Source organism: Nipponia nippon, unplaced genomic scaffold, assembly GCF_047370975.1.
Source record: "Nipponia nippon isolate SJK-2023a ecotype South Korea unplaced genomic scaffold, ASM4737097v1 scaffold_4, whole genome shotgun sequence".
Lineage (NCBI taxonomy): Eukaryota > Metazoa > Chordata > Aves > Pelecaniformes > Threskiornithidae > Nipponia > Nipponia nippon.
The window spans coordinates 4,593,581-4,616,337 of NW_028262358.1; the positions used below are offsets into that span (position 1 = coordinate 4,593,581).

At 41.5% G+C, this 22,757-nt stretch overlaps 3 protein-coding genes and 1 long non-coding RNA gene across 20 annotated transcripts in view; 2 read left to right on the forward strand and 2 right to left on the reverse strand.

Annotated features, from left to right (window-relative positions):
- USP34 (ubiquitin specific peptidase 34) overlaps nt 1-636 on the reverse strand; it is a 144,096-nt gene extending 143,460 nt beyond the window's left edge. For 9 of the 12 annotated variants that reach the window (XM_087777342.1, XM_087777348.1, XM_087777346.1 and 6 more), the window contains exon 1: nt 498-636. In XM_087777342.1, coding sequence (XP_087633468.1) covers nt 498-540 — 43 coding nt within the window. In that variant the 5' untranslated portion in view covers nt 541-636. The remainder of the gene's footprint in view (nt 1-497) is intronic. The other 3 variants (XM_087777351.1, XM_087777349.1, XM_087777350.1) reach the window with 2 other exon arrangements.
- LOC148053072 (uncharacterized) lies at nt 51-6,810 on the forward strand. 2 transcript variants are annotated; one of them, XM_087777354.1, is made up of 3 exons: nt 51-312; nt 3,344-3,428; nt 4,991-6,810. In XM_087777354.1, exons 1-3 carry the CDS (start codon nt 51-53, stop codon nt 5,247-5,249), a joined length of 606 nt encoding a protein of 201 aa, XP_087633480.1. In that variant the 3' UTR covers nt 5,250-6,810. The 2 variants fall into 2 exon arrangements, 1 of the variants encoding a protein (XP_087633480.1); XR_015708976.1 differs by lacking the exon at nt 3,344-3,428 and having other exon boundaries at nt 112-312; nt 5,077-6,810.
- Nucleotides 1,231-1,837, forward strand: LOC148053073 (uncharacterized). Its single transcript, XR_015708977.1, has 2 exons — nt 1,231-1,368; nt 1,567-1,837. It is a non-coding gene; the product is annotated as an uncharacterized LOC148053073 (long non-coding RNA).
- Nucleotides 6,811-9,893: 3,083 nt separating the features above from the next.
- The window catches only part of XPO1 (exportin 1), a 41,043-nt gene continuing 28,179 nt past the window's right edge, over nt 9,894-22,757 (reverse strand). For all 5 annotated transcript variants that reach the window (XM_087775514.1, XM_087775516.1, XM_087775515.1 and 2 more), the window contains 12 exons: nt 20,226-20,407; nt 19,222-19,378; nt 18,945-19,108; nt 18,000-18,134; nt 16,849-17,032; nt 15,242-15,348; nt 14,629-14,823; nt 13,480-13,648; nt 12,138-12,272; nt 11,865-12,024; nt 11,690-11,786; nt 9,894-10,948 (listed from right to left, as the gene is read on the reverse strand). In XM_087775514.1, the coding sequence (XP_087631640.1) occupies nt 10,802-10,948; nt 11,690-11,786; nt 11,865-12,024; nt 12,138-12,272; nt 13,480-13,648; nt 14,629-14,823; nt 15,242-15,348; nt 16,849-17,032; nt 18,000-18,134; nt 18,945-19,108; nt 19,222-19,378; nt 20,226-20,407 (1,832 nt within the window). In that variant the 3' untranslated portion in view covers nt 9,894-10,801. The remainder of the gene's footprint in view (nt 10,949-11,689; nt 11,787-11,864; nt 12,025-12,137; nt 12,273-13,479; nt 13,649-14,628; nt 14,824-15,241; nt 15,349-16,848; nt 17,033-17,999; nt 18,135-18,944; nt 19,109-19,221; nt 19,379-20,225; nt 20,408-22,757) is intronic.

Below are 22,757 nucleotides of genomic sequence, written 5' to 3' on the forward strand. Positions count from 1 at the left end.
TCCTCAGCCGAGCCGGGAGCCAGCTAGGCCCCGCTGCGGCTTTCCCGCGGATGCAGGGCGAAGAGCGGGCTCCTCACGCCAACGGCAGGGTCACGTCCCCGCCCGGCCCCACACGCAGACACCCGGGGGGCAGGCGGGAAAGGGGGAAGGGAAGGGGGGCCTCTGCGGAAGGCCCGGCGGGGACAGCCCCTCGGCGCACCCTCCCCAGGCCGCAAGTCGCCCGGCCGCGGTACGGAGAGGAGGGAAGGGGGGAAAGAAGCCGCAGAGCAGGGCAGGCTCTTCCCTCTATGGCCACCCCGCAGAGAGAGAGAGGTAACCCCGCGCCCAGGAGGCCCGAGCCAGGCGGCGAGCGGGGAAAGGCGGGGGGGGGGGGGGGGGGCGAGGAAGGAGATGGAGCGGGGTTATAACCCAGCCCGTGTAGAGGAGGGTACGTGGGGTCCCGGCCCGGGGCGAGGAGTGTTGGGGGGAGGGTAGCGGGGGAGGGCGGCCGCACTTACTCTCATTTAACACCTCCAGCAGCTCGGCGCAGCTCTCACACATTGTTCATTAACAGCAGCAGCCGCCGCCGCCGCCTCCTCCCGACCATTGATTGATCCACTCGGTGCTGCTGATTGATGATTGATGGGGGCCGGGGCGGGGGTCAGTCGGGGGAGGGGAAGGAGGGGGCGGGAAGGAATAGGAAGAGAAGGGGGGGGGGAAGAGGCAGGGGCCGGTCTGGGATCCGGGGGAGGGGGGGGATGGGGCGGCTGATCAATGCAAATGAGCCTGTGGCGGCGGCGGTAGCGGCGGCGGCGGGGAGGAGAAGCCGAGTCACTCACTGGCTCCCAGTGACTCCACGCGCCGCCATTTTGCTGAGGGGGAAGGAGGAGGAGGGGACGGGAGCGAGGGGGGACAGGGCGCTCGGGCTCAGCTCGGCAGTTTCCGACCAGGCAGGAGGCGAAGGTGGCCGAGTCCCTCCTCCCTTTCCTTTCGCCCCGCCTTCCCACACCCCGGGCCGAGCGGCGGGCTGGCGAGCGAGGAGGAGGAGGAGGAGGAAGGGGGCGGGCCGGCAGCCGGGGCCGGGAGGGTAAAATGGCGGCGGCGGCGGTTGCGGCTGGGCGCGCGCCCGGGGTAGGGCGGGAAGCGCGTTTCCCTGCCCTCTTCCCGCCTCCCGCGGGGGGGGGAACCTCCTCCAATAACGCGCACACGCCGCCGTGACAGGGACGGAGGAGCGGCCCCTCCTGCTTAAAGCGAGCGGCCGCCGCCGGAGGACTCCCCCTGCCCGCCAGCCCCCCTCGGGTGCCCCGCTTCCCCGCCGCGCTCGCCTCTTCCCGAGTTGCCGGAGGGACGTCTGCCGCGTCGGGGTTACTCCCTCCTCACGATGACTATGTACGTTGGCTCAGCTGGAGGCGTCCTGGAGCAGGGCGGGCGGCGGCGGGCTGCCGCTGAGGGCCTGTGGGACCTCCGGCCTGAAGGGAGCGCTTAGCGCACGGGGCCGAGCTCTGGCGGGCGCCTTACGGGCACGCTGCGTAGGCAGGAAGCTTCCTCGTTCTAGGCGGGTTTTCAGGTCTTTCGTCTTTTTGGTAGGTATTGGCGTTTTCCGCCGGTGGGGCGCGGGACGGAAGAGTCGTCGGCCATCGGCCGTCTCCTCCTCGCCCAGCCCCGGCTGAGGAGAGCTGAAGGGACAAGGCACACGTGGGCGCTTCCTATCCCGGCCTCCCGAAAATAAGCCTTTAAAGTACAACGGTAGCGTTGTATGCAAAAAAATTAAATCATTTTTACCCGGTCTCCCGGAAATAAACGTTTGAAGTACTATGGTAGCGTTGTATGCAAGAAATTAAATTATTTTTACCTCATACATGGCTGAGTTCTCGACCCTGCTTTTTTTCCCCCCTTGGACACTGATCTAATGTCTAATGGCAAGTACAGCATCTGTGAATAGTTGGAAATAAAAAAGTGCATTTTCATGAAAAGAGAAAGCTATCTCTTGAAATAATGAAGATGTCTTAAAAAATAAATTAAAAAAACTTTAAGTGAAATTCCATAATTTATGCTGATTAAAACTACCACTTCAGTTAACTCTGTCCTGGGCACCTTTTGAACAAGATTTCAGACCCCTGGAAGACAACTTTTCAGGCAAACAGCAGTTTTCCATAGAAGAAACCCCCTTTTTTTTTTTGCCATCTATTAATCTCGCACACTCACACGCCGCCTCTGCCAGGTCCTTGCAATCCATCTATCCACAGGGCAGATCCCGGCTGCCTTCCCTCCCAAAGCAGGCACTTTTCTACTATCGTGGGGTGGTTTTTACTTCTGTAGTACCACCCAGTGGTGAGCTGGTGTATTATTGTGAACACTTCTGTACATCAGGGTTAAGGAAACAAATCTATTAATAGCCGCAATGCAGATGCAATGTAGTTTAGTAGAACATAGAATAAACCCAAATTGCCAAATTAGGGAAAAAAAAAAAACGGAGAGCTGTTTTGAGTTCCTCAGTGACTGACTTAAATGGAAGAAATATAAAATATAAGTCTGATGTCATCGTGGAAATGCAGTTGTGTCTTTTGTTTTACTTCCCTAAGCGTATTTACCCAGGCTGATAACACTGCTGGTGGTTGTATACATAACCTCCCACTCACGTGCACAGAACCCTCTCCTCCTAACAATCCTCAAGGCATCAGTTTGTTAAACTAAGACAAAGAACATCGCTGTTTGAAAGGAATAGAGACAAGTTATTGTAATCAATAGACCTAGCCTCAGCTACAACAGCTACTGTGGAAGTCAGGAATACACTAGAATGATCTTTCACCCAGGACTTCTTGTCACCACTTGTTTTTGAAACACTTTCCAAGTTAGGGTTATCAACAATAACAGCTATTCTTAAAATATTCCCTGCTGAAATTTCCATTTATAAATTAAACTAATACAGAAAATTAACTTCTTTGAGAGTCTACATGAGAGACAGATTCCTTGGTGTCTGTCACTTTAGTTCACATATGTTAATGCAAGTATCTTTCCAACAGGATTTCTGAGACTAGCAAAGGATACCAGAGGCAGCAGGAGGACTCCAATAAACTAAAAACTTCCCTGAAACTTTTTACCGCTCTTTCTTCTTATATGTAACTTAAAGATGTTTAAATTCCTGAGTCACAGTCTTTTCTACACAATATATTTTCTATTGATAGACAGAAGTCTAACCACTGCTAAGTAGTTTAATTAATATTAAGTAATTAATTAAATTAATTAATATTAAACTAAGTAGTTTCATAACCACCACCACCACTGGTGGGGTGGTTTAGTTATTAAAATGGCACAGATGTACTGGATCCTCCAAAGCCTTTTTTGGCTGTGTGATCTCTTCCAGATAGCCTGAAAACTTGTATAATGGAAGAACAAAAGAGCAGTCCAGAATATTGCAATTATCACATTCTGCTCATGCCTGAATTAAGGTACCGGCCACCTTTCTTTTCTGCAGCACTGCTTTCAAAGCTCGAGATCCATCAAAGGCGGATCAGAGCCTTTTACGTTGTGTATGTACATAATGTCATTTTTCACTTCATGTGCTATCTTACCTTCTATGTGTCTGAGATCATTTCGATTATCTTTCTTTTATAGGTCATTTTTTCCCCCACAGCTTTCATGAGTTGTCTTTGCAACATGCCACATGCTGTTTTCTGAATCGTATCCGTCTTCATTTGCTGGAATACCCTTTACTTCTTACCATTACCAAAACTGAACTTACTGAAGTTGGAAGCCAGTGCTGTACAAAGACAAGCTTAGAAAGCAGCCAAACTTTGTCACAGCACAATAATATAAAGCCTGTATCTCCCAGAAGTCATGCTTATTCGCTTCCTTAGCCTTTAACATCATATTGCACAGGTATTCCCGCTAGCAGGGAATGAATCAGCGGCTATATGATACGAGTGAGTTGTCTGCGTCTGGAAAAGGACCACATTTTTTGATAGAAAGCGTAGTTCCACGATCTGTCTAATCTGGTTTAAATTTGCACTTTTCTTCCCCTTCTTCCTTCCTTATACGGACCTTACACTAACTTTTATAACAGAACCAAAATTCACTGCCAAAACATCTTAAAAGATTGTTTTTCTGACAAATCAGCTCTTTGATCTGATTGCAGCGCCACATAAACACCAGAGTCAGCACAAGGAAGGGGCCTTTTGAAGCGTGGTATCACATGCCAAGTTCAATGAATACAACAGAAGAGTATGGGTGACCTTGAGTCACTCCTACTTTTGTGCAGACTGGAATATTGCCAGCCAAATCCTTTTTGCTGCACCTAAGAATTTTTTTATTTTTTTTTTAAATAGAGATGAAATCGTATTTTTTAAATTAAATGTTACCTTCCAAGCAGAAGACAACAGAAGCTGTACCTGGGCTGGTCACAGTCATCAGCTGCCTCCAGCTCTTCTATGCGTTGCTTTTTTTCTCTTGACCTTTATTCTGTCCTCATGTGCCACCCTCGCAAGGTTGTTTGATCCCCAGGAGGCCCCACTTTCCTTCCCTTGACTGCAATGCTCCTCATCTGGAAATATTTGCTCTGGTAAACTGCCAGCACAGTTCTTCTGAAGGAGTAACTTAGAGAAATGCAAGACCTGAGCAAAACTAAAATTCTAAATCCAAACTTAGGATTGGATTAAGAGTTTGAGAACAGGTATATTTTCCAGAATTCATGTCCCACTGTGTCCCAACACTGTAGTCCTGTTTTTCTTTAAAGGTAAAGATGGAGTGAAGCATTCACCAAAAGAAAAAAAAAAAAAAAAAAGACAAAAATCAAAACCCACCACCCTGAGGTTGATTAGGGGTTGACGTAGTTAAGACTGGTCACTGCCCCTGTTCCTTCTTTGGGACACTTCAGCCTCTCCTCGCCTGCCTCATACTTTGTATTTTTAAGCCTTCATTGTCTATATGAGCATATATAGTTGGTCATTTGACCTCGGAATAGCAATTGTGGAATGCAAACGACTTACCTGAAACTTTTTTTTTCTTACATTAGTCACGTCAACTACTTTAGCCAGAGCTTTGCCCGATGCGGGATGACTGAACTACCTTCTGTTTCAACTTTCTGTTGCTCTGCTGTAGGTTCCCGGTCCTGTAGCAGCGACAGCCAAATAGGCTGCATGTTTACTCCTCCGCTGCCACGATTTACAACGAAAGGCAAACTACCAGTACTTCAACAGATGCGAAGAGGAGATGGGAGCTGTGACAGCAAGCAAGCAATTTCTGCTCAAGAGAGGATAGTGTCAGAAAGGTGAATTCCAGCCCGTCCAGTTGTATCTGTGACCGCTAGTCTGGAAGGATGCTGGAAACAGTTGGAATCCATCGCCTAGAAAATCCTTCATTTCACTAAAGGAAGGAAGTCTCTGCCTGCATAATGTAAAGTTACCAATAAAACTTGGCTGAAGTGCAAGAGAGGCAGTTTAAATTTACACACTTCAGTTTCAGCACCTGACTTTCATTGCTCTTTTAGCATTTCAAGCTTTTTAACAAGGTTCATGTCTAACGAGACTTTCATATCATAGCACCCTGTGAAGACAAAGTCAATTAGTTTGACTTACCCCACCTATTAGAGAATACACTCAAAATAATTCATAGCCCTATTAGGCCAAAAACACGTCATGTAAGCATAGATAGTGCTCGCTACACCACCGAGCTACGTTAAACAGTTTGCTCCAAAATCAGCTAACTGGCTGCTCAGCATTTTAGTAGGAAAATGGTCTGCGTTCTCATCAATGTTATCACCAGCTACTGGGTGTGGTAAGAATCACACTGTACAGCCAGGTAAACAGGGCAAGCTCCAACTTCAGAGTGGTTTCAGACTGCATCTGAAGGCCCGTTTCTTAAGTTGTAATCTCGGTTAGTAACTCAGTTGAAGTTATTTTGTTTGAGTACTTTTGTACCCGTAAAGGTCTGGTGGAGATTTGACTGTACTAGCTTGAGATTCAGTGCTACTGCTCTACCACTGCTTTTTCCAGATGAGACAGTCTGAGGGTTATACCCACGTTCTCAGCCTCACTCTGGGATAAATATCCCTCACAGTGTGTTTCAATCTTCATTTTCATTATTTCCGTCTATAAAGTAGTTGTCAGATGACAGGTCATCTCATCCCTTTGATTTGAAAGCAAGACAAGAGCTACTTTTCTGACCATGAGCGACACTGCCATCAGCAACTGAACCATCTTACTGGTCATCAGAAAGAGAGAGTGCAGACAGCTTTTTTTGGACTGTTTACTGGTAAAGCACATGTGTACAGCGTTCCTTTGGAGAACTTTGCTTTTCTGATTGCAGAGTTGCAAGTTTCAAGTTAACCCTGAAAGCAAAATGCTCAGAGGTAAAGCTCTGGGGAGAGAGCTCGCCAGCTAATTGCAGAGAGGTTTGAGAAGTTCATAAAACCAGTTACGAAGGCTGATGCAAAAGTGCTCAAGCTAGATCTAATATTAAAGAGATGCCACAAGAGAAAACTGGTCGTTACTGCCTGGTTATCAATACACACGTTAAAATAACCAGCAGTGGGCTGCAGTCAGCTCTTTGCAGCACACATACGCTGAATTTTGCTATGTAGTCACATCAGAGAAAACAATTTTAACTCCTCCCCCCATCCTCCAACCTAAATTGGCCAATTCTTCCCTATAGTCTTTGCTGAAATTACAGGATCCATGAGAGACTACAGACTTCTCAAGGCTCAGAAAAAACTGAGCCAGTATTTAAAAAGAGTTAAGATTTAAAAGGTGTTCACAATAAAAAAAACCAAGCCCCTTGACGTATTTTGATGGAAGACTTGGAAGAGACTCCCCAATGTATTGCCTAAGAAAAAACGCTGTGTAACTTTTAACTTACAAGGGGTAAATAAAAGTGAAAACGTGTCTTGTTTTCATCTTTGACTTCTGTCGTTCTCATCCATACTCTTAACTCCCCAAACATTCCTCCTCCTCAAGCCCAGCTTTCCTTAGCGCTGTTTTCTTGTACCCGCTCACAGCACAAACACACACTCACAGGTAGCGAGAAGCACACGTACAATAGCAGCACAGAGGGCAGCTATGTATGTATGAAATCGGTCATTTCACGTGCTTTAGGGTAGTTAAGGTGCATCGTATGTGAAATCTTACCTGAAAAACGAGTCCCTCAACTGGAATGCCTAAGCCTTTTCCCAAGGGAACACTCCTGGCCATAATCAGCCTCCAACAACGAAGCAAGGATCTCCTAAATCTGAAAGTCTAAAAATAAATTCAGTCTCAACAATCAAGTGCAGAGGTGCATTCATGAAGGGCGGATGAGGGGAGAGGTATGTCTTCACTCATTTTTGGCACCAAAATGGCTTTTAAAAAGCTCATCGCCAACATTTCAATTTTGCTCCGTGTCATGTGGAGACAAACCTATTAAGTGGGGAGAAAGGGTGAAAGTCTAGGTCTATCTTCCAGCAAATACAAACAGGACCCCAGAACTCGTGGGTCAGTAACAATCATTTATCCAATGATAAATGGACTAGGGGATGGACCGGCCCCGAGTCACCACACAGCGCTAATGCAAGTTCCTCACTTCAGTCAGCCTCTCTGCGTTGTAATGCATGATTTTCAGCATCTTTTCCTAATCTTTCTTTCTATTAGGAAACCCACAGCTGAAGTCTTATTGCCTTTCCAGTGCTAAAAACTAGTAGAAGTAACTCTTAAAGCTTCCTTGAGAGATGAGCATTTCTAAAGCTTTTTTGCATAAATATTAGCTTTATTGGAAAATAGTTCACTTAACCAGTCAGATTAACACACACCAAATTATTCTAGTTAAAAAAACAAAACAAACTAACCTAAAATGCTTTGGAAAATAATCTGCTTCAGTTACAGTAGCAAACACATCATGGTAGCCTGAAACAAGTACTCGGGGGTGTCTTCATCAGCTAACAGGCAATCAAATTCATGTAAACACAGAAAACACCCTGTAATATTTGTATTTATCAATGTACCTGGAGGACACAGAAATGTGGTGTTTTTTTTTTTTTAAATCTGTATAGAAATATGCACAAAACATTGGTTTACATGTAATTACAAGTTACGTAGATGTTTCTATGATGGTTCATGCTTTTTATCCAGATATTTTAATTTACAGAGTGTGCATTAGAACTAGAGCTTTCTTAGATGTACATTGCAATTATTTTTTCCACATTCAGGATAACTGCACTGGAAATATGCACACACACCAATCAAATCTTTAACGGTATGCAGAACTCTGCATAAGCTGCGTTTTTATAGCATCTGCAGAGATCAGTGAAAGGCACCGATTCTTACGATAACAAGACCACAGTTAAGTTTTCAGATCTAAAAGGGAAGCAAAAACTAAGATTAAAATTTTGTTACTAAATAATCCAAAAGGTATCGAAGTAACGAAACAACTCTTCTCTGAATCAACTTTAAAAATACATTTCAGATTTGTTGTTTGAGAGTTTAGGTCAGATTTAATTCTTCAATAAACAACCAGACCACAAGCCTCAGACTAACTTAACTTGAATCTTAAATACGGAAAGAAGTAACATGCCTAAAAAAGCACACGTGCATTTTTTGTTCAAAACTATTTTCAATGCACTGTTAATGCCACTGCGCATCAGAACCAATTCAGTATTTAGTTCTGCGACTCCTGGGATACGATCATTCTGACGTCACGCTATCGGTGGTATTTATTTCCATTTTAATAAGATGTTCTTACTTCTCTGCACAGCTTTTGATAATCCGTAGCTCTATAACGCTGCGACTCAGCCTGGTCACAAGCCATTTAATGTCCATTCCGGATGCGTCCTTCAACAGTACTTCAAATATTTTACTTTAAACTGCCTACTAAAGATGGTACCGCCTTCACAGAGCAGAACAGAAAGCTATACATCAACAGGACAGGAAGACATGAAAAAGCTTATATCATGAGCTTCAAGGAGAGAACAAAATGAGTTTTGTAACTATCAAAATAATTAACAATTTTGGTAGGCTGTATTCTAAGTCCTAGCCATAAAGGGTTTGAGGAACCTTCTCTCCAAAGATCAGCAACTGCCAGCTCACAACATTTCTATTGCCAAATGACCTTCGGACAGAAGCAGCTATGCTTTTTTAGGGCCAGCTAAGTAAAACAAACTGAGAGATGTTCACAAACAGAAAGGGGCCAATACTTAAGACTGGAAACATTCTGGTCACAGCTAAATTCTACATGAACACTGCTAACTCATGCACTTCTACTTCAAAAGGAATATACAGCACACAGTTAACTACAGTATCCAAACTTACGTAAAACACCTCCACAACTGTCTAACCTTGTTTTACAGCTCTGCATGAACGGCTATACTTTGCATCAGAGTAACAATCTTAAGATTAGAGACCAAATAAATGGAAAAAAGTTTGGGAGAGCTTAACATCAACTGTTAGAAAACAGAGACAAGACGTTACAAAAATGGGGAAGCCAAGACTGTACACAATCTTAGTGTTCATACTGCTTTTCGTATCTGTACTTCATAAATCTGTGAAAATCATTTAACTACAAAACTTTAGGTAGAAAAATAACTGTAGATCTTGTCTACACGTGTTATTAACATGTACTAGCATCAATTGTTTAGTCAAGATACAGTGCAATAGCTCTTTGAAATAAATTGCAAAGAGTCCATACAGAGAGAGAGCAAGGGTACCTTACTCCTGTAACGTAGTATGGCATATTTATTCACGAAGGTAAGTCAGGACAGCTACTGTACTTCCGAATGGAACCCAACTTAGTTCACGTTAACTTCAAGCACAGCCAAAGTCCTTGAGATGAGGCAAGCCAGAAGCAACAGTTATCTAGACCTCAAGGAACTCTTCCTACGCCTTCAGGGTACAAATCTTAAATATGATCACAGCATTTTCATCCAATAAAAGAATAAGCCGAAGAAAGAAAAATAAATGTAAACCAAGTTTATTTTGCTTTTAAGTAGTGTTCTTTAAGCACTACAGCATGGTAAACAATGTAAATTAGTATAAGTCATCTCAAAAGCCAGAGTTTTTTTTTTTTTATTTTATGAGTTGTTAAAAAGATGCAGCCTATTCTAACAGGATAAATATTTTAACCATTTCACTTCGAGTTAATGAAGGCTCACAAATGAGCAACACTCCTCATTGAGGAAAACAAAAAGCTGTTGTCGACAAAGCGACAGCACACACACAAAAACAAAAGAACTGTGTAAAAATAACTAACTGTACTGTGTTCCCATACTCTTTAGAAGTTGCTTTACAATGGGATGATATGCACATGATCTTGCTGCAAACTTGCCATACAACTTGCAAATACATGTAGCCTAGCCTTACCACTCAGTCCAAAAAGCTGCTAACTGATCAAAACAAATGCAGCACTATAATCCTCTGCTTAACAATTAATTCAATCTGTTTTACTCATTACCTTTTCTCCTAGACTGCAGGACAGACTAGAAAGAAAATGATCCCGAATTAAAAATCGATACTCTTACAGGAAATTGTATTATTTTGCAATATAGTCTTTTACAAGTTATGTTTTGCCTATTTTCCCCTTAGCCACAAAATGGGCATGAAGTAATTACTTTGAAAATGCCTTAATTTTCAACTTCATGCAAATCTAAATAAAGATGACCAAACAAAAGCTTAAACAATGGAAGGATATTTCACAGAAAATTTCTTATACAAAAAACACATAAGAAAAAGGGCCACTAGGTGACATTTTAATTTACAAATTGGCATCATTTTGGTCAACAAATATCCAAGTGCTGTTTTCTTCTATCACAACAAAGTAGCTGTACAGAAAGAAAACTGCAAAACTTGTTTTATTTTTTTTTTTTTTAATCGCACATCTCCTCGGGAATTTCATGTGGATTAAGGATGCCAGGTACAGACATCTGAAGTTTATGCTTCTCCTCTTGAGCCTGCCGAAGGGCTGTTTCTCTCTCCTCCAAGAATAAGTCTGATGTGTCTTCACCTGCAAATTCCTGTGTAATTCACATAAAACCATTAGTTTATTGTCAAATGCTTTAGGCAGAGTAATAAGCTTCCAAAATCCAGAATGATATGGAAAACACCTTCCCTTCGCATTCCCTGCCAGACTATTCGCTTGCTTTGCTTTCTGTTCCTAAGGTCAGAATTGATAGAAAGGAATGCAAAATATTTTAAGATTTTCACTATGCGTTACAGAACCGGATGCTATAGTAACCCACCGTCTGGAGCGCATCACCATTAAAGCAGTATCTTTACCGTTTTGGAACACCTGACGATTGCAGTCTCAACACTAATGAACAAACTCTCTCCTACAGTCTTCCTGAATTCTAGCATCTTTCGAAGAACAAAAGCATAGCGTTGTTCTAGCAAGTTTCAAAACGTGTCCCAATCCCAAGCAGAATCGAAACAAAACCTGGTTAAAAATCAACTTGCTGTATTTCCATTAGAGTAAGCTTTGCAGCCATCTTAAGACATACAAATTGTATGCACAGCGTAAAGCACAAGCGGTGACATTTAAGCCCAATGTATAAAATTAAATCACACTGAAATAGATTATACGATACACCAGAGTCATGCAAGCCATTTGACAGAATTCTCGCTACATTTTAAACAGCTACAAAATAACTTGTATCTCCTAAACGAAGACCGAACGAACACTGTCCAAGTACCTTCCAACAATATCATCCTGCTGAATAATCGTTTCTCATTTCTTGATGAACGCACGCCAAACGTACCTTGATTTGGACCAGGAAATCCCTTAGGTGTTCCTTGAAGGCAGGAATATCCTGGTTTAAACTGAAGAGTCCCGTTACAAACAGCTTAACCTGGGCACTAACAGTAAACACATCGATTAGTATTTCAAGACGTAAGAACCCACTTGAAAGTATTCCAGAATCACAGCACACTTACTCTTGCAGGTGAGGAAACGCAGATTTGAGAAGATTAGCAACATACTCCTGAATAAACATTTGGTTGTTCACTGGATTTCCAGGGTTTAATGGAGTACTTATTTTTCCCTCTTCTACTAAGTTGAACATGTATGCAAGGATTGATGCATGCATTGTCAAACCTGAACAGATCAAAGATACATATGCAGTTATTATTCAGAACAGGATGTGTAACGTTATTTTGAGGTTCGAAAGGATTGTTTTCATCAGCCGGCTCGTGCATACGCATTCTTACCAGCAGTGTGCGAGGTGTCTGTTACAACTGAGAAAATGTGCTGAAGGATATCACAGAAATACGTCTGATAAAAACTCTGGGCAGCAGTCTCTTCTTGTGCAACATTCTGTAGTAGAGTATAAAGTATCTGAAGTCCTGGAAAATACGCATTAAAAACCTAAGTTGACCAACAGAACACTTAAAACCTCTGTGCCTATTTTTGCCTGTTCCAAAGCAATACAGATATGCCCAGAAATTCTGACAGGCACCGAAAAGACAAGTAGTACATGTGTAATTATTTTCTCAGGCATTTCCTCAAGTAGCCACTAGAGGGCTACAGCCACATTTACATGGCATGCCGATTTTATTTGCATTATTAGGTGACAGAAACAAAGAACCAATCACAGCACTTCATTGGTACTAATGAAGGTGAGAGAAACCCTCTACCAAAAGAAGCGTTTGCTAATTTAAGAAGGGAAAAATGTTTTCATTTTTAGAATTAGATGAAAGCTTAAATTACTTTACTAGGTGAAGTGCAACGGAAAGGTATCTTTTACCCCCATCCCTTCCAAACACTGATACAAGACCATTGACTAAAAACTAAATGGCTTCACAACAATTTTTTTATCCAGTATTGGAGACAGTGCACTAAGCCCAAGATCTTAAAAAATAATGGTTTTAGAATTTAAGACTTTTAAACAGGCTCTCCGAGTCTCCCTTGCTAACTGTCATTCTGGAGGGCTTTTTAATTACTCAAGTCTGTTGAATGAAGTGATACACTCAGCTGCTCTATGAAACTCCAGCCTAAGTTTGTAAGGCTTGCTGTTGTCTGAAGGAAGGATAATCCACCTTCCTCACAATCTAGGGCGCTTCCTTTTCCTTATGCCGTGGGCTCGGTCCCAGACCCCGAGTTCAGCCCCCACCCCAATCATTCACTTTTCTGCTGGGCTTTCCAGTAGTTACTGAGCAACTGCCTTACTGAGGTATGAAGTCAAACACCGCAGGCAGCACTACAAAAGTGGAGCTGTAACACCAGTTCTAGCAGCGGTGAGCGGTTGCATCAGTTCAGCCATTTCAGAAAAGTGCCAACCCTCACACGGGGAAAGAGGCAAGCAGAAACCGTAACAGTGCTCTCTTACAGCTACGGGAGTGAAGGAGCATCCAAGTATTTCAGCCCGTTAATGTATACCTGGCTGACAACTTGAAGCTGAACAGAAGGATGTTATTCTTGTGCAAATGCAGTACAGAATCATGCAACTGGAATGCTAAGTTTGACTAAAGAAAAAGATGTAAGAAAACAGCATTCTACCAGAAAGTATCTGATACCGCAAACTAAGTCTGCATATTAAACGCCTCCATTTACCTGTATCTGCGACATTTCTCATTGTATGTTTGAAAGCCCAAATAATAGAATCCAGAACAAGTTTGAACTGTGCAGGTGGAATGGCCAGGAATGCTGGGAAGCAATGAGAATTTACAGCCTGGAGCAGCAAGAAGAAGTTTGTTCTATGTTCAGGATATTCCTCAAAGTCCTAGAAGGTGAGGGGAAGGAAAAAAAAAAAAAGGTCAAGTTTCCTAAAGATCCATTGTAAGATCTTCTGTTAAGTAGAGCGAGTCAATAGCTGACACAGAACAGCAGTTAGATCCCAGGTTTAAAATAACCTGAAATGCAAAGCAAAAGTAACATTTCTCAGTGCACTTTTTTCCCCACCAAAGCTCGGTAAGACCATCTTGTAGTTACACAACACTGACAGGCTGAGCCACGTTTTGTCAGTACACAACCTTAATCTCTCCTCAGTCCACGGATAAACAGACAGACGGTCTCAACACCGGCTAAGCACCCGTGTTGCTACAGGGGTACAATTTCTGGTTACACCCTATTGCACTAATTTAGCTGGTAGTGCTCAAGTACTATGCAAATACATATTGCGCACTATAGCGTAAGAACTGCATTAGTGAGGAAATACTCAAAATGACTGATCGGTACTTATATTCATAAATTTTCTTTATGAATTTTAGCAGTTAGTCCTACACTGAGATTTGACTGAAGTACACTTCTGCTTCCAGAAGCATGACATTCCGAGTCCCTAGAACAAAAAAATGACTCATGACTTAAATCGAGAGCTAAACAGAGACATTTTTAAGGCAGTGAGATTAAGACATCCAACCAGCCAGCCAGACTTCAAAACAAGTATGTCTGTCTGAGCAGAAATTCCTTCAAGTGCCACAAATGCACTTTGTGACTGCAAAAAACCAGGGAGATGATCCACAAGACACCACACATGGAAATGATACTCCCAGAAAGAAGGCATGAACTCCCGCTTAAATGTCCGTAAGACGAGAGCTGTGTAGTACCTCTATGGTCGCTACGTACCGCCTCCCTTCATTGCAAGAAAAGGTTATCTTTCACTTAGAGATGTACCAACAGCCAAGACTAGTACTCTTATAAAACCCCATTTTTTTTTTCCTTCAGTCACTAGGGAAATGCCTTATCCAAAGTTAATATAAATACCTTGTTGATCATATTTAACGTGCACTCAAAAACAGCATCGAATATCTGAGGTATTTCAGCAGTAATGTGTCCGCCCAGCTTGTTGACAATGATAGCCATTGTACTAAGTACTTCAGGTTCTCTAGCGGCTGGAACGTTTCTCTGGTAGTCAATGAGAACTGCATCCAACAAGGGAGGAACGAAGTTTTCAGCTACCTAATTGAAAGAGTAAGCCAGAGTTTTAACAATGCAGTTACCGAACAAAGTCTCTAGCATACAGTTTAGAGCCAAGTTCGTTGTTTAGTTACAGGCGATACTTATTCCTAAGGAAGTTGAAATATGTTACCCTTCCACAAACTCCCGACCCTCCGTATCCGTCCAGCAGGGCTTCCGACAGGGTTCTCGTAAACCTCCTTGATTCCCTTTAAGATTACTCTCAGCTAAAATTAACTGAGGTATCTCAAATTTAGCTGAGGCTTACCTCTGTATGATCATACTTTCTCCTTTGTATTTTACAGACCTCCTGAAGCAAGTTCCTCTGACCAACTGATTCAGTCAACAGCAGAACAAAAACAACCCAGAGTTCTTCCTAATTCTGTCTTACAAGTTATTTGTATGAAATAAATCTACTTACCATCTGAGGATCATTGGACCTGCTCACCCAGCCAGAAATGAGTTTTAAAGTTTCCCTTTTTACAGTCCTCATACTTCTAATCAAGGGCTGCTTTGTTACCATTTCACCTGAAAAGTTTTAAATCTTCAGTTAATCGGGTAAGGTGTAACACAAAGATTAACTGAAATTGATATTACAAAACAGAGCACGCTTGATTTTTATATCCAAACTACCACGACTATTAAAGACTTCTGCATATTGTGCAAATAAAATACCCTACCTCCCCGTTCTAGCTGCATAGGTCCAAGTTGCCATTTAGCATTACGAAACTACTACTGCCAGCACCCCACTTACAGAGTTCAGAAACAAAGCTGCAACTTACTTTTCAAGTAAGGGAAATCATGCATATTCACTTAACTACTTGGACTGAGCTTACATCTGGTTCTCATTAAGTGATGGGGAGAGAACAAGAAAGTTCCTAACTGCATCTAAGAGCAATAATCCTTCCACTTGTCTGTGTGTAATGTCCACGCTTATCCTTAAGAAGCCTTAGTTCAGTTTCTTACCCCCAGATCGTTGTAGTCTCATCAGCGAAACCTGATCTAATTAACTGCACAGCCATACAACCATTACAGTACGTACACGGGGAAACCTGAAGGGCGCAGCCAGCAAAAGAGAAGTAGGATCGCTCATGCTGGCATCAGAGCCATCGCTGGCAAGACAGAGCCAGTTGTGAAAATATTCTCTGAGGCAGCTGCAATCACAGTAGTTGCTGATCAAGTAGCACATCAGGACTACAGTCCTAGCAACTACTTCTACACTTCACTGTTTCTGACAAGGACAAATTCTGGCCATTAGAGCTGCAAAATCAAAAGGTATTGAATTCTCAGCCAGTTTTATTCTGAATTCTGAGAAGCTACTGCAAGGTCAACCAGCCGCTCAGTTACAAAGTTTTAGTTAACATTCACATTTCCAAATATCATCATCTGCACTGGCAAGAAAACTGGTCGTAACGCAGAATCCAGCAAGTGACTCATTTAATCTTGTAATGCACTACTACAGAAGCACGTTCTACTGAGGTACCATAGGCCCTAATTTATCTCGTAAAAACAGGTTAGGTAATTGATAATTCCTTCTCAATGATTGCAAGCCTGGTTTATCATGACTTCCAGGCATCTTCACTACAGCTACTTGTCTGTAATAAAGCGTTTAGTAGCGCAGTGTCATACCAAAACCCTGCCAACGTCTCTTGGAAACAATAAATGAGATTCTATTGTAAGATAGTCTTTTAATATTCAAAATTAGAGTAAGCTAAAAGAACACATGCTATGACTTTGTCTCAGCAAGATGCCTATCAATTCTAAGTAAGCATCTACAATGTTTTCCATCTTTCCTCAACTTTCTCGTTTATAGGTGTTTTTTCCTCCCTCTAAAATCAGGAGTTCTTTATTTGAATAAAACATCTGGTTAACAAAAAAAAAAATCTAAGCAAGCACTTTCAGTCATCCTCCACTTTCCCAAACAGTAAAACGAACACAGTAAAATGAGCCTACTTGGAATGTACTTTGAAACCTGATAACATACCCTGCGCTAACCCCCATTTTCAGGAAGAACATGGAATTTCTTACCATTAGCCTGAATAGCTGCAGAAATATTTTCACTTAGGCACTTGTACACATTCAGCATATCTAAATAAATTCTTCCAAGCTGAATCACAAAGGGGTGGCCAACTGCTTTACACGCTCTTACGTTGGTTTTCAGAATGCTACCAAGCTGCTTAACTGTTTCAGGATCCTTTAGAATATCAACATTCTGTTAAAAAAAAAAAAAAAGTCCATTTTCTTTACTGAATCAAACTGCCTTTTAGCTTTCAATAAATAAGTCTAACTTTAAATAATTTATCTTACACAGCATTAAAGAACACATCACTGAAATTTACAGACTTTTATATATATATATATACACACATACACACACACAGACTTATATACTGCTGTTTACTTCATGGCACTTGCCCCTCCCTCAAACTGAAAGCCAGGGTAAAACTTCAATTGATTTAATTCTGCTCTTCTGCAGAAGTATTTTTGCTACAGTGGTACAGGCATTACTCTAGTTGAAGAAAAAAAAAAAAAAAAAAACCTAAGGAGGAGGCATTAAGAAGGTGAAAACAGACAGAAGCGGTCCAAAGGAAAGGCAGTCTGCTCTTGTTTTAAGAGGGAAGTCAGAGTGAGAAAAGTAACTCAAGCTTGCTTAACTTTCAGGATCTTGATTAGATTAACTCAAAATGGATTGCTCTCTTGTGCAGTGCAAGACTGTTGATCTTTAATGTGTGGAGATAAAAGTATTTTGAAAAGACTGAAAGAAATGGAAGAGAAAAGTAAGAAAAAGATGTACTTTAAGAGAATGATGGAAGAGAAAGGGGGAAGAGCAAACAGTATTTCTAACATTTTAACTTTTCTGTTATTCAGAAAGAAAATCTAAGCCAGGTGAAAGGGAGCCTTGGAAAAAACTGTTGAAACATATATATTCTGTAAAATAACAGAAAATTGTCCCTTAAATCATATTAAAACCAGTATTTGTTTTGTCATTTAAGTCTCCTCTCTCAAAACAACACTTCTACTGTCATGTCAATCACTGCTTTAGCTATCATTTAATAAAGTCCGCCACAGCTATGTACACTTAACATCACGCCACGTGAGAAATAAACCCAGGGTAAGAGAAACATTTAGCAGCTTCTCTTTACCTGAACACAGAATACACTTAAAATTTGTGAGCTTACTTTTGTTGCCTGTTGAATTATGCTGTCCCATACTTGGTTAGGGAGCAACATGTATTTTTCTATCAGATGCTCCTGCACAGTCTGGTCTGTCTGTGCCCCAATCATGTATCCTACTGCTTCATAAAATGTATGCACCTGATTGGAACAAGAAGTAGTCAAACAGGAAGGTTAAAAAGGAGTAAGGAAAATTTTACACTGTTCTGAACTAACATATAGTGAAGGCTGAAAATGGGTTTCGCTGTCTGAACACCTTTCCCCCCCACTGGACTTTACAAGACCCTCCTCTGTTCTTTCCTTACTTTCATCACGTATAAAACAAACCTCCATCCCCTTCCCTTACAAACGCCACTATACACATCCCAGAGTCTTTCTTCCCTTTGCCATCATATCCTGAAGTGAGGAAGCTCCGACATACGCTATTTAACTCTTAACTAAATATTACCCGACATGTTTAAACTGTGGACTGGATTACACCCCTCCTTTAAGTACCTTTTTCCAGATGCCAGATCCATTCTGCCCAAACTTTCAGTACATTATTGCAACATCTCAGCGTACGTCGCACGTGCACACTACTCTCTCGCTTCATGAGAAGCGCCCTTCCTAGACGTAGGCGCTTTTGGATTGTTCCCTGCCCCCCGCTTCACAAATACAAGAGCTACAAGTATACTATTGTAGTAGAATATTACTCTTTCCCAACGCAGAACCACAAAATTAGATTCAGTATCTTATTTACTTATTAAAACAGTCTAGAAATCAAAATTCCAACTAAATGCACTTTAACTCTCCTTCCAAGCATTCTAGTTGAGATCCCAGTAAGGCAACCTGATCATGCTAACAAAAAACTACAGAATATAATTCAAGCCTTGAAAACCACTACTACATTTCAATATGAAGTAACTTTTGATTAGTCTTTAGGAATTACCCACAAAGCTAAATTAAACATACCTGTTGTGGCTGAAGGTCACAGATGATTGTATTAATATTGTTCAAGATTTCATCAATAAATGGCATGACCTCTCCTACTTGAACCTGAACAAAATGTCGGCGGCATTTTTGTGCTATTTTTATGAAGGTATCACAAGCCATATCCTGGACGCCATCATGGGTTTCTGAATTAAATCAAGGCAGTTAGTGCTTTGTACTTTTCCCCCCATACATGTCCCTGTATGGGCAACATTTTATTTTTTTTAATAATTAAAACAAGTGAAGAACAGATAATTACCATGCATAAATTCAAACAGCTTGTTGACTACCGTCTTCAAAAATTTCCAGTGAGCTCTCAAAAACCGTGGGTATTGACCTACTATATACATTATGTTTGATGCAATAATGGCTTTATTGTCTTTTCCTCGCTTTTGTTCACAGAGTCCCAGGAGATCCTGCAACATAACATATTTTTTAGTTTCCTCTCCAAGTTTGTCCGGTTCAATTAAAAGCACTACAAATATAAAATCCCACAAGGAGCTACATTGAAGATAAAGTGGTTGCCACGATCAAGTTCAAAGTCCGTATAAAAACAAACAAATCCAAGTGGCTTAAGACTGGGGGGATGCAATAATTTAAGTTCCAGCCGAACCAGGAACACCATGTTTTCAACTCTGGAATCTCCATTTTAAATATAACTAAAGATTTCTGCAGGGGGGGGCTGCAACAAGTCTCACAGTATTGAATATTGACGAAGCAGTTGATGCCGATAAAAACATGGACTCCACATCAAATAGAAGAAATTAAACTAAAACTTCTGTACGAGTTTGTATGAGTTGTTAAAGTAAGGTCCACTACTCTTGTAAAAATGCTTTGTTCCTGCACTCTTTCCATGCACACATTTACCAAAAATTTGGTTTGATCAATGAATATATGGAAAACAGAAAAATAGCAGGGTGCTAGCTAGTTAAAAATGTAGGTTATTTTGCCACTCTCCTTCATTTCATTAGCAAACCCTTTCCATCTCTTCTGCATCCCCAAAGAAAGACACTTCGTCATAAGCTACGTTTTATCCCTGAAATTTTCACCATGAAAAGACTATTTGGGTTAATGCGTTGTTCAGGGCTAACAAATTCATCACCCTTAAATTCAGGATATAAGATTTCCCATTGATTTATTCTTATCAACTTGCTTGCCATACAAGGTAGCTTACTAAGAACATACAGCAGTATTTTTGTGAACTTAGTTTCTCGAGCATAAACTATGCAGTGTGACAAAGCTATTGGTTTTGCACCATGATACCTTAATTACTGTAACAAGGAATCTTTTTTCATCTTCTTCATGCATTGCTCCACTGATTGAGCCTATAGCCCAACACAGGGTATTCAAATTTTTCCATGACCATTCTGTTCCATTCACTTGATTGTGAAGTTTTTCAGTCATAATTCGTTCTGTGTCTGCATAATCCAGATGCGTAAGGTAAACTGAAAGACATCAACATTGAACAATCACATTTTAAAGCAACAACCTGGATCACAACTCTATAGGCAAAGTTAAAATCTTCTGTTCTAAGAAAAAGACAACCGAATTGTTAGGTAGGCGCAATGCTTCTTTCCTGAACTCACAGCAGAATGAGCTAAAAATTTAAACACGGATTTGTTAAAAGCATGTTTTAAAGATGGACAACAAATTTTATTGAGAATCTATGTTTGTTTGTTTGTGGTGGTGCACTTCCCCCCTCCCCTTCCCCTGGACCGCTTTACCATCTCAGGAATTCTCATCAAGACCTGGCCTTTGTGCAATGAGTTTGGTGGTTCAGTGTCCCTTGACCGTACCAGGAGCTCTTGCAAGGCCAAGGGGGGGAACGAGAGCAGGAATAATCAGTCATCCCCTGACAGCCTTGGAATATATCATTGTGGGTCGTAACTCGGGTAGATTGGTACGGGATCGTACCAGCATGGCTGGCATTTGAGAACTCCAGCAATTACCGACCCGGATTGTGGCCAGGATGGAAATTTCCTGATGCCTAAAGTCAACCATCTCACAGCCCTATAAACAGCAGTACCAAGTGAGACCCTTTGAGCTCTCCTGGACCGCAGCAGACTGCGCCCAGTATCTCCCTCCGAGTGGGACGCTTCTCAGAGTTGCGAACTCTTCAGTTTGCAAAGTTCAGAGGCCTGGCGACAGGACCTGGGCTGAACTCCGGGGGCCGCCCTCACTCCTCGAGGCTCGACCTTCACCCGTTGAGACAATCATCTGAAGTGAGTATTTCACTTAGCTCACGAGGAATTTTTAACAGGTAGCTTTATACACATATTGTGTGTGTGAATCAATTCAAATATTGTAATAAATCCTATTACTTTGGAAATGCCAAATTAATCAGTGATTAATTGCAGCTAAATTCCTGTGATTCTCTCTTTAACTGTGAATAAACCTTAAACTGCTGCTAGACATATATAATCCTTAGACATAAGCCACTGACCAAGTCTGGGAGTAGGATGAGTAGGATTGGATCCAGCCGCACCTAGACTCCTCTCTGAGAAGGAGTTTAGAAAGCAAGGGGGTCCATTCTGAACCTCGTGACTCAACGGGAGGGCCTCCGTTACCCCCTTACATTGTCAGTCTCTGTAAAAGTCATTCTAATTCACTTCTACCTCAACTTTTTTCTTTCCTTTATATATATTTTCCACTCATTAAATAATTCGTAGAGTGAACCTTGCCATTGAACTTTGCTAAATCACACTTTTACAAATTTCTATTAAAATCACTTTTTGCAATTATCTTTGATGGTTAATTCTTTAAGCGACCTAACCACTCATCCGTGGCATTGTTCCAAGGGATCTCAGCAAAACACCACATGCAATGTGAAAAGTCTGAATCAGTAAGTGCCTCACGTACTAGTCAAATCAGTGAAGTTGCAAAGTTAAATTATTAACAACAGGCATGCATACTGATGGTCTATAGGGAATATGGGATTGGCTACCTATGGGGACATTATACAGTGTGTAAGAAGTCAATTTTCTGCTGCTCTTTACTTCAGTGTCATTAAGTCTGCTGGCTGCAATAACCCACCATTAGAGCGGAGATGGTACTCCTCAACAAGTCTAGGTGGGAAGATTCAAGTGTCACGACTCAGACACTTGCATCAGCCCGTAACAGGGTTAGTGTCTCCAACATAAAATTCTAAATCCCAGCAAGTCAAAGGCAATTTAAGGCCAGATTCAGAAACAGTTTTTTACTGTGCCACAGAATACAGCTTCCACCACATTCTCACTTTTTCCCCCCCGCCAAAGTGAATCTTAAAGACAATACATTATAAGCAAGAGTTAACACCAGAAATCAAACACTAACTGAATCTGCATTTCCGTATAAATAATCCTATATCTGGAAATATGACTAAGGGTCAGGACATACAGTAATAATTTTAATACAATAAATTAAACACTTAACACATCAAATTTTTTTCATGTTCCATATTAAAAGATACTAGAACGCTTATTCTAATGCTGGCTGCACCTACATCACAAGTACAAAGGTGAGAATTAAAAAAACCCCCCACAATCACACAGCTTTTTTCCCCTCCCTCCTAGTTCATAAACCTGTTATTAAACTCCCAGTGCTCCCTTAAATTATTTGCATTTGATAGAAAAATATGTAGTATTGAAGGTTTGATGCCCTAAATATGTGACAATTCCAATCCTCCCCGCCCCCTCAAGTTGCAGTTAGGGCTCTGAATTTTTTTTTTCTCACCTCAAAAAAACTTAAGTTATCACTACAATACACAGGGACTATCAATTCACTGAGAAAATGGTCACAGTTGAACGTGCGACTTCT

Excerpts from the sequence above, each read along its gene's own strand:
- LOC148053072 (XM_087777354.1), top strand. The coding sequence starts at position 51 with ATGCAGGGCGAAGAGCGGGCTCCTCACGCCAACGGCAGGGTCACGTCC. Across the intron at positions 313-3,343 it reads CACCCCGCAGAGAGAGAGAG|ATAGCCTGAAAACTTGTATA; the intron begins GTAACCCCGCGC and ends GATCTCTTCCAG. Across the intron at positions 3,429-4,990 it reads CTGCTCATGCCTGAATTAAG|TCACGTCAACTACTTTAGCC; the intron begins GTACCGGCCACC and ends TTCTTACATTAG.